This window comes from Sceloporus undulatus, chromosome 7 (assembly GCF_019175285.1).
Source record: "Sceloporus undulatus isolate JIND9_A2432 ecotype Alabama chromosome 7, SceUnd_v1.1, whole genome shotgun sequence".
Lineage (NCBI taxonomy): Eukaryota > Metazoa > Chordata > Lepidosauria > Squamata > Phrynosomatidae > Sceloporus > Sceloporus undulatus.
Window position 1 is genome coordinate 2,804,234 of NC_056528.1, and position 10,823 is coordinate 2,815,056.

Below are 10,823 nucleotides of genomic sequence, written 5' to 3' on the forward strand. Positions count from 1 at the left end.
AAAGCTTCATAAAGCAAGCAAGTTCAAAGACTGGAGGAGGGAAGGAACAGTGTTATTATTATTTTTTAAAGAGGGCTTCCAAGCATGACATAATCTGGAGCATCAGCTGACAAGTAGAAAATTTTCCCGTTCAAGGAGTAAGTGGAGCAGATTAACTCCAAACAAGATGACTGTCCTGCCATGCTCTCTGTGGAGAACCAAGTTACAACTCAGTTAAGAGAATAAGGTACAGTAGTAGGGGAGGGAGTAAAGTGGACAGCACATACACCAGGGGATGTAACTTTACCTTGGTGGGGCAAGTTCACAAGGGAATATGTATTAATATTTATTAGTTCACATGTACAGCCTGCCTTTCTTCCAATGAGCTTAACTGGCACACATGGTTATCCTCCTTCTTTGGAGGTTTTTAAACAGAGGCTGGATGGCCATCTGTTGGGGACGCTTTGGTTGTGAGTTCCTGCATGGCAGGCGGTTGGACTGGATGGCCCTTGGTCCCCTTCCAACTCTATGATTCTATGAGGCTGATCAGACTGGTTGAGAGAGAGTGAATGGTGCAAGGAAAACCCAGTGGGAGCTTCAATTTAAGTCTCTCGAGGTTGCATCCACACTGCAGAAATAATCCAGTCTGACACCACTTTAACTGCTATGGCTCAGTGCAATGGAATTCTGGGAAATGTAGTTTGTCGTGGCACCAGAGCTCTCTGACAGAGAAGGCTAAATGGCTCACACAACTACAGTTCCTAGAATTCCATAGCATGAAGCCATGACAGTCAAAGTGGGTTCAAGCTGGATTATTTCTACAGTGCGGATGTAGCCCAAGTTCAACAGCAATACTTCATCTACTACACCACACTGCTTCTCAACATATATTATCTACCTCTTTAAGGCAAACTTACATGCCAGTTTCCCAACAACCTAATAAGCTTGGTTGGCAGCATATTCTCCCTCTGTTGCAATGGAGGTGCTGAGGTGACAAGGATTAGTTAAGACCAACTAACTAATCAGTTCCTAACAGAGTTATGAGATGGCAGCCAGGGACTAATTTAACCAGTCTTGGCTACTATAAACTAGCTCACCTTTCATCATCTGGTTTTTCCACCCATCCACAAAACTGGTCTGTTTTACAAACTACAGCTTTGAATACAGAGGTGAATGTGGCCCTTCAAATGTTTTAGCCAGCAATTTCTATCAGATTACCCAACATGGCAAATAGCATGGGACTGGAGGAAGGGTCTGTAACCCAAAACATCAATCAGAATGTGGAAGAATCAGCCCAACGTATCTCTTCAGATTGCATGGGCTGTTGAGCCTTGGAAAGAGCTTGGAAATTTTGGCCAAGCTGACTGCAGGATTCCAGAAATTATAGCTCAAGGTTCAACTTGCCCATCCTTTGGCCTTGGTTTATTTGGTCCCCGATGAGATGACATTGCTCCAGGGTTCAGCAAGCGCTTTGCTGTTTGATAGATATCAACGGTAAAGCTCCTGGTTTTTCTGTTGGGTTGATTATCTCAACAGAAGAGCATGCACATTTAAGTGGGGGAAATGTTTTTCACATACTTGGGTTTTCCTCTGAACACCAGACAAGGGAACTCAGCTTCTGAGTCCAGCCTACCACATACTTTCCATTGCTGGACAAACCAATTATCCAAGCCTGTATCTGTTGGGAATCTGAAGAGGTTCTGTTTCACCCGCCCTTCCCTTCTAAGAAAACTGAGAAGCAACTACATCAAAGCCCAACAATTACAGGAAATCAGCAAGGCCTCAGCTTCAGCCTCCTCCGAGAGACGGAGGGGGAAGAGAGCCTGGAGGAGCTGGAGTGAGTATTGTACAACTTTCCCAGTGGGGTATGTGCAGTGGGAACCAGAAAAGCACAGCCTTGCCTTCCTAATAAACCAGGAGATTAAGCCTCATCTTTCACTGAGCCATAACCACTTGTAAAGATTTTCCTTTATGAACCATTTTAAAAAAATATCTGCAATAGGAAAGTGTTTGCTGTGTCAATTCCATTCTGTAGCTACTTGGGCCAATCCTCTGTCCTATCTATCATCTTTGCGCACACTTGTTCTTCGTGGCTTGGTATTTAATCTTTCTGATCCCATGGTGGAAAAGGCACTTAAACAGACGGATACGACACGTCAAGGGCTAAAACCACAATAGAGTCAAGCAGGGAGCAGCTGCTTGGGGGGAATGTCCAGTGGCCAGTTGGGCAAGTGTGAATTCCAGTTTTCAGAGGGGGTTTTGCTGCACAACACAAGGGAGTGTGGTCTTACCGAGGTATGGGACCAATAGGAGTAGTCAAAGCTGAAGGATTTGGGCGGTTCCTTGGGGTTCTTTGGGTTGAGAATACCTAGAAGAAACAGAAAGGCACATTCGTTACTGGAGGAAAAAGCAGGAACAGGAGTGAAACAATATATAAAAACTAATCCCGAGAGCAGATGCTCCACTCAAGTACTTCTTATTTTGCCACATTAGCAACCCAGGATATAACACACACATAAAAGATTGCCTTATCTATTAGTACTTTGGGAAACATTATGAAACATTTGGGAGCAATACCAAACTGGGAGAATTCTGACAGGGAGAGAAAATTGAGAGCCAATGGTTTGAGTGTTGGACTCTGGGGACCAGGGTTCGAATCCCCAATTGGCCATGGAAACCCTTCTGGGTGACTTTGGGCAAGTCACATTCTCTCAGCCCCGCTCTGAACAATTCTTGCCAGGAAAACCCTGTGGGTTGCCATAAATCGGACACCGTTAGATGACACACAGCAACAGCAATGCAATATTTAACCAGCCAGAATATAGCAGAATCACACTGGAGAGGACCTAGAGATTCCTAGAGAGAACATATTCACCAAATCTGTGAATAATCAAATCCCCAAAAGTCAAATGTGGAGGGTTAAATGCACATGTTTTTGTTCAGCGGGCTCATGAGGTGGCAAGCAGACATTCTTTGAACGAATCAAGGAAAGGTAGGGCTGTTCTTAAGTGCAAGAAAACACACACTTGCAGTGTAAGGAATTCACAGTGAGCAGAAAGAGAGAGGCACCAAAAATAGGTCATCTTGCCTTTGGACTAGTGAGAATTTCTGGATGAGGGAGAGAGGCAAAAAGGAGGTGTTTCCTTTGAACTAAAACCAAACCCCTCCCTCAGATGCACGCAAAAGCTGGAGGCGCATCAGTCATGAAAAGCTCAGGGGCTCCTGGGAACTTCACAGCAGGCCCATTCAAGCTTATTTTGAAGCGCATGTTAAGAGTACAAAGATAAGAAGGCCCGTGGTCTACAGATTTGCTTTCCAAAGGCTCGAGATACGGGGGAGGCAATTAACGGGGCCTGAAAAAAGGCATATGGGAAACGCTCTGAGGTTTTGAGGCACTGGAGCGACACGTTAAAAGGCTCTCCTACAAATAAATGCAGCATATGCGTAGAGCCCACACGGAGTGATCAAGAGAACCAAAACCTTAGCTAAGATCCCAACTGTTTTGTACACTCTTTCACCTTCATAAGGAAACCCAGTCCTGGTGATAAACCTACCTCTTAATTCTCTATACACCACTATATAGGGATCTTTCTGACCCTACAATAAAGGTTCTGTGTGACCCTATTATCTGGGCTGGTCATCAGCTGCTCACAAAAGCTGCTCTTTCCCCTGGCTTCCTTTTATGATCTGGCCATATGTGCAGCTTGTGCAAACAATAAAATCCACGCAGCCATTTGTTCCAACTCACCACCAAGTTATGAAAGAGAAAATGGAAGTCAGGCCAATTGCAGCCCAGAAGCTGTCAGACTGCAAGACGTTGTGCAGAAACAGTTGGGCAAAAGGTGAAGTCGAAGGCTTCCATGGCTGACATCCATCGTTTTTTGTGGGTTTATTGGGCTATGTGGCCATGTTCTCAAAGAGAACAGGCCATGGAAACTCACTGGGTGACCTTGGGCAAGTCACACTCTCTAAGCCTCAGAAGATGGCAAAGGCAAACCCTTCTCTGGATCCACTGTAGAGGTGGGGCTACAGCAACTACCGCGATGGATGCCTGCGCTTCAAAAATGTACCCCTAGACCACTGTTTGTGGAAACCAGAAAACTATGACACTGCATTGTTTCCCTCTTCTCCAACAATCCCTGAACAATGTGCTGTTCTTGGACCATAGCCTTGAAGTGCAAGGCAATGCTTTAACCCATGGCTTGCAAGCTACCTTGACAATCACTGTTTCCGCACCCACAACGAAGGGTTTGTCAGCTGTTGTTGAGTCAGACATACAACAAACCCTGGGAATGGCATGAGGCACGGATCTGATCTCCAAGTGCTTATGCTGCCACAGAATACTGCCATTCAAGAACAAGGTGAAATTATGTTGGAGTAGCTGTGTTGGCCATTTAACAAAGCCACCAAACAGTGGTACCTTTATTGGCCAACCAAAATGCACAAATATACTTGTTGCAAGCTTTTGAAGTTCACTGAGCTTCTTCTTCAGGCAAGATGTTACAAACCAAACATGGAAAAAAACATTTGGAGATGGTAGTCAGATGCCTGCATGTTGTTTCAGTCCTTAGTAAAGATGTTATGATGGGGAGGATTTCTTTTGTAGGCAGGGTTCTCCTCCTTCTGTCCATGCGGCAATAGGGAGATTTTCAAAGTCCGGGATTATGAAATTAGTTTGTCTTCAGCGTCAAGTAATCTCCTTGCAGATGATTCCACGAAGAAAGATGGAGAGCCAGCAATATCCTATAGGAGCTATCCTCTTCTTTAATGATTACCATTACCTTACTGTATTTTTATCACCATTCCCCTACTGTACCCCAAATCTTCCACGGGCACCATGTTCTTAAAAAGAACTGCTGTCTAAAGTTTTGGAATGAAAATAGGAACCGTGGGCCCCCCGTTTTGTGCACAGATGACAAATAGCAACCGTTGCTACTGCCCATCTCCTTGCCAATTCTTCACTTAATGGATTTGCCTTCTGCCGACTCTCCCGACTTATGAAGGCTGAGAAGCAGGCCAAGCCAAGGATTAATATCGCTTACACTAGGACAGCAGCGCATAGAGGAGCAGCTCTGGGTAGCAACAGGCGCATCAACAAAAGCCATGAAATCAAAACAGCATTTGTGAGCCAAGGAAATCCCGTACCCTACAACTGGCCCAGCCTAAAATACAAGGCCTATACCTTCACACATTTTGACCAGCTCTAAGGAAAGGAAAAGGCATCCTTTTTCTGCCAAGTACTTTTACTTTTAATCTATTCCCAGGAGCAGAACGACAACCACAAAGTGATAAAAGAGATGAATCACAGAATCATAGAATTATAGAATTGGAAGAGACTGCAAGGGCCATCCAGTCCAACCCCTTTCTGCCATGCAGGAACTCTCAATCAAAGCATTCCCAGCCTCTGTTTAAAGACCTCCAAAGAAGGAGACTCCACCACTCTCTGAAGGAGCGTCTTCCATTGTTGAACTGTTTTTACTTTATGTTGAGGCATAAAAGAGCAAATAAGGGTCAGAAAAATGTCTGTTGTCTTCAATGAAGAAAGAAGAGAGATTTTTGGAAATGATGACACAGAACCATTTGGTTCGCTGACAGCGATTAACAAGTCAACCACATGTCAGTTACATCACAGATGCTTGCCTAATAAATGTCATGCTCCATATGTCAAGATCTGTAAATACCTTTGACTACTAAATTAACCTCAAAAAGGACCGTAAGTTGAAATAGGCGTTTGTGTCTAATAACCTAGGGCAACTAAAGACTATTTTGAATGACAGTCTTGGTGGCAAGATTCATAGATCCCATCCAATATTTTGCTGACTTCTTGATAGAAGGGAAGAGACAAGTAGGATTCAGGTAATACCAGAATCAAGCCACCAATGGAAAGCAAACAATAATTCCAGACACAGTGATATTTATGGAAATGATATGCATATCATCTAAAAGCACCCAAGTCAGTCAAGGTCTTCCAAACAGTCAATGGGTTTTCAAAAATGCCTACATTCCTGAGGACCTTTAGGAAAGACCTTTTAGTCCCGTTTCTTCCACAGTCTTTATCTGGGGAAAACGTAGCAAACCCTTCCTTAAAGGCTTTGTGGCATATCTTGATGTATATGGTTATATAACGGGAACACTTCCTACAACGCAGTCACTTGACTCATCTACAAACCTACAGTGAACCTTGTAAATCAGTTTTTCTCAGTTTGCCATTTCTATGGCAACAGGCTTGAGTCTTTTCATTGAGAAAACAGCGTCAAATTGGAGGCGCACCCATCTTCATCATCTTCATCATCATCAGAAGGCACTAGCGTAAATCAAGATATTTTAGGTATCCAAGGCTGCCACGCTTCTGTATTCAGGCTGCTGCAAGAAAAGGGTCTTAAGACAAAACAAAAACCAGCAAATTACACCTTGTGTACAGGAGCGTAAAATATCCCAGGGATATTTCCCATAAGAATAAGAGAGCAAGGAAATGCAATGATGTGATACTGTGCATGGTCTTCCCACTATATATTGATTTTGGACATAATGTTACGGGGACTCAAGTATATGACCCTACTGACCTAACCATTTTATTCATCATCCTGAAACAAATATTCCATAATCCAGATTTTTCAGTTTTGCCCAGTTTGGCCACAGATGCTGGCGAAACGACAGGAGTAAACCTTTTGAGAATATGGCCACATAGCCCAAAAAACCCACAAAGAACTTCCCACCCCACTTTGGTTTCTACAGCTCAGATGCGTTCCACCCCAGTCTAATCATTTAATTACACATCTCCTTGCAAAGGAAATAGGCGGCAAGGCAGGGAATCACAGCCAGGACCCAAATTAACTGCTCAACTGTCAATGGAATAAATGTGTTTATCTGTTGTTTCAAAAGGTCCAATGTGGCAATTAACACTTCTGTTTGCAAACCAACCCACGCATGGCTTTGTGTTGCGACTATAATTATTTTCCATCACGGTGGCACTAACAGCAACTTGAAGCATCATGGTAAAACCCAGTCACCTGCTTTAGAGAACTCAACAGCTTTACCAAGGGGTTCTTCTAGCAGCCGTCGATGTCCTATGGCCATTTTACACAGCACTTACCACTGCAGATATCCCTTAGCAGTGTCTAAGCCTTGTGGTTTGTCAATGTGAATGGGATTTCATCGTTTGAAGAATAAAGTCCTTTGGGGTTTCCTTGTCTACTATGTTGGCATGTAACATTCACCGCAGTACACTGGATGGACTTGCTTGGCATTTAGATGTGCAGAGAGATGACGCCAAAAAAAGGAACAGGGCCAGCCTTAATACCAAGCAAAGTGAAGCGGTGGCCTCAAGAAGCAGATTTGGAGTGTCAATGGGGAGCAAACTAGTAGTTACAGTTGGCTTTCCACATTTGCAGCTTTGACTTTTGCAGATCTGATTATTCACAGCTTTGATCAATATGTTCTCTCTAAGCATCTCTAGGTCCTCCAGTGTGATTCTGCTAGACATTGACCATAGGGTTCCTCTTAAAGACCTAGAGATTCTTAGAGAAATCGCTTCTCTAGGCATTTGTAGGTCCTCCAGCATGATCTATGTTCAGCTTCTACCAGATGTTGCACTGGAGGACCTAGAGTTTTTTTATGTGCAGATTTTCTACCTTCATGAGGGCTCTGCATCCCTGGACCCAGCCAATGTGGAAGCCCCACTCTAGTTTATTTTATGTCATAAACCATGCCAGTAAAAGACAATCCTGTGCCCACCCCATTAAAAGCTTCTGCCTGGATCTCTGCCTGTCAGCAGAAAGACAGAAACAGTGTACAGCTGCTTAGTACATTCCAGGCTCTGTGTAAATTTTGCAAGCTCTTTGACATTGTTTTCCTTTGCATCATCCTTTAGGCCCTTTGTTACACGCCCCTAGATTTTACCCTCAGCTTATCCATAGTTCACGTCAAAATCCATCATTCTGGCCCTAAAATTGCCCTCAACTTATACACGAGGTCAACTTATAGTAGAGTATATACAGTAAGCTAGCTTGTATTAGCCATTTTCTTGTCTGATTCTCTTACAGTCCTTGTTTCAGAGCACACAGTTTGCTCAAAGTCAAGCAAAGGATTAACTTTTTGTCTCTGAGAGATACAGGACTGAGATAAAGATAAGTCATTTTAGCATTAAGCCACACCGGGAAACTCTGGTTTAGTTTTTTCAGGATGGATACCAGGAGTCATCATATGTCTAGAGCTCACAGTGGAAGCATTTCAGAGCAGGACATGTGAATTTCCTTCCTCAAATACATTCCAGCACTGCTATATAATCCTTCCTCAACTAGTTCACTAGAGACACAAACAGTGTCTGAAAATGCCATCCTTTCCTTTGAAAGCAAATGTCTGAAGAAGAGATACTCCTAAAACGTTCTGGACAGAGCAATCCTTAAACAATCTTTTGTAAGTGGCTGAATGTATGCTTTTACTGAACCTGTCTCCCAACCATGCTAAGTAAACAGTATACATAGGGCAAGATGTGCGCACCAAGCCATTTCCATCTGCTAAATTATGCAGCGTTTGAATTAAATTTTTAATCAAGCTGCCTTGGCCTTGCATAAGGAAGTGCCCTTGGATTCTGTTCAAAAGGCTGCTTTTCACTCAAGAAAAAGGAAAGCAGTCCTGCCTGAAGAATGGTCATATCTCTAATTTGTTTAAATATTTATTAATTTATTTAAACCAGGATTCAGTTTAGGGGTAGGATGTTCCAATAGCTTTCGAAGACCACCTATTCCTCATTCCCACTTACAGATAAATCAGTGTGCAACCCGAATCGATGGATTGATTCAAAAGCAGAGTGTGGTTCCAACTACATTTGCAAGTCTATCATATGGCAGGATCTGCAAGGGACTTAAGGTTTGATTATGGCAGGCAACACAACCAACTGTACTGATTGGGTGCATTTGTACAAATGTCAAACAAATGCATTTATACTCTTTTACACGCTGGTGCGAAATAAAGAATCCCTTTAACACTGAAATCTTACTTTGCAAGTGAGCCCTCCATTTGGAGAGTGTGGGGCGTCCTTTAAGAATTGTTTCCATGCCAATTGGCATTTGGATAGTGCTTGGAAAGGCTTCCGTGACACAACAAGCCGGTAAAAATGGATCGCCACGATTCCTGTTTTGACAGATGGAGGCTGAGAAGTAAGATATGCGTCCAAGATTATACAGTGAGTCAATGGAGCCAGTAGAATTTGAACACAAGTCTCTGAGAGCCTGCAGAGCTTAGACTAGAACCAGGGAGAAGTTGGGTCAAGAACACATTCAGATGTTCCTTCCTAGTTATGATAAACATGATATCTACAGTGGTAGAAACTACTCCATCTGGCTAAATTTGGTGCTTTCCGTAGAATCAGATGCAAGTAGATTTAAGTCTAGGAATGCTCATGCTGCCAATTTCTTTCTTTCACTTAGTCTCAAAGGTGCTTCTGGTATATTCCATCTTGGATTCCAGGAGGCCAAACATTTTCTTATATTGTTATCAGTGAAGTAGAAGACAAGGGGTATTAAAAGCACCAGACCCCACAGCTCTCAGATATACACAACAGATCTGAGAAATGCCAAATGGCATGCTATGTTTGGAGAAAGAAAGACAACAGTGTTTTTTCCCTCCCTGCTTCCGCCTAAAGGATATGACTAGAAAGTCTTGGACACCTTACAGAAATCTAGTTAAAATAATCTGAAGACAGAGTTTGCATTACAGCAGGAACACATGGGAGAGGAATGGACACTTGCTTATAATCAAGCTGTCCTGGAATTTTTCAAGTCATCCATACTAAAGGAAGGAACACGCACACATATACACGGCTTAAACTGGAATTCATCCGGAGTGACTCCCTTGCTTTAGGAATTCTAGGTCTGTACCATGAAGGGAAAGAGAGGAGGGAGGCGTGCAGAACAAGAGGAGGAAAAGAAGTGCCAGAAGCTGCTGGAAAAGCTCTCATCCTCAGCTGCTCTCACAGATCCAGTTGCTATAAATACAAACTCTGCAGCTGCCATTTCAGGAGGACAACATGCTCACCCATCGCTCCTGAGTTTAACTACCACTAAGAGCCCTGGGCCCATTTCCATTTGGACCCTGTTTGTGCCACGCCAGGGGAGCAGGCAAGCAGTCGCCCTCTCGATGCTTTTTGCCAACAACCTCCATAAATCCCAGCCAATATAGCCATGGCCAGGGATTATTTATTGGGGCACACTTGGCCCAGTTTTCACTCTCATGTCCCCCTGGTCGTTTAATGATATTACAGTCGACCCTCTTTGTCCACTGAGGCTTGAAAATATACATTCCAAAATGCAAACCTTGATTTTGCCATTTTAGATAAGGAGCATCATTTTACTATGCCACTGTATTAAATGGGACTTGAGTATCCATGGATTTTGGGATCCAGGGGGGAAGAGGGTCCTGGAACCAAACCCAAGCAGATACCAAGGGCCCATTGTATTCATTAAATGAAATTATTAAATGAAATTAAAATCACTAGGGGTAACTGGGTAGATTAGTTAGAGGAACTGTTTCCCAAAACATCTTAACTCTGCTTCGCACTAGGACTAATATGCACACGCACACACATACACCAATGTGCATGTATACTTCAATATTCAGAGCTGCTGTATACAAGCTTCCCCAAGGAGAAACAGATTACACCTAAGTAATGGAAGAATCCAAATGTACCTCCAACATACAAACACATATATATGGGAGGCAAAAGTCCACTCTTCCTATTCTATTTGGATACACTCTGAAGAGGTATGCAAAGCTACCCACAGGACACTACAGATATTATTATTATTATTATTATTATTATTATTATTATTATTATTATTATTATT

General features: G+C 43.0%; 1 protein-coding gene across 13 annotated transcripts in view; it reads right to left on the reverse strand.

Annotated features, from left to right (window-relative positions):
- Positions 1-10,823, reverse strand: part of KIF1B (kinesin family member 1B) — a 100,730-nt gene that overhangs the window by 74,286 nt on the left and 15,621 nt on the right. For all 13 annotated transcript variants that reach the window (XM_042479417.1, XM_042479414.1, XM_042479407.1 and 10 more), the window contains exon 3: positions 2,271-2,347. In XM_042479417.1, the coding sequence (XP_042335351.1) occupies positions 2,271-2,347 (77 nt within the window). The remainder of the gene's footprint in view (positions 1-2,270; positions 2,348-10,823) is intronic.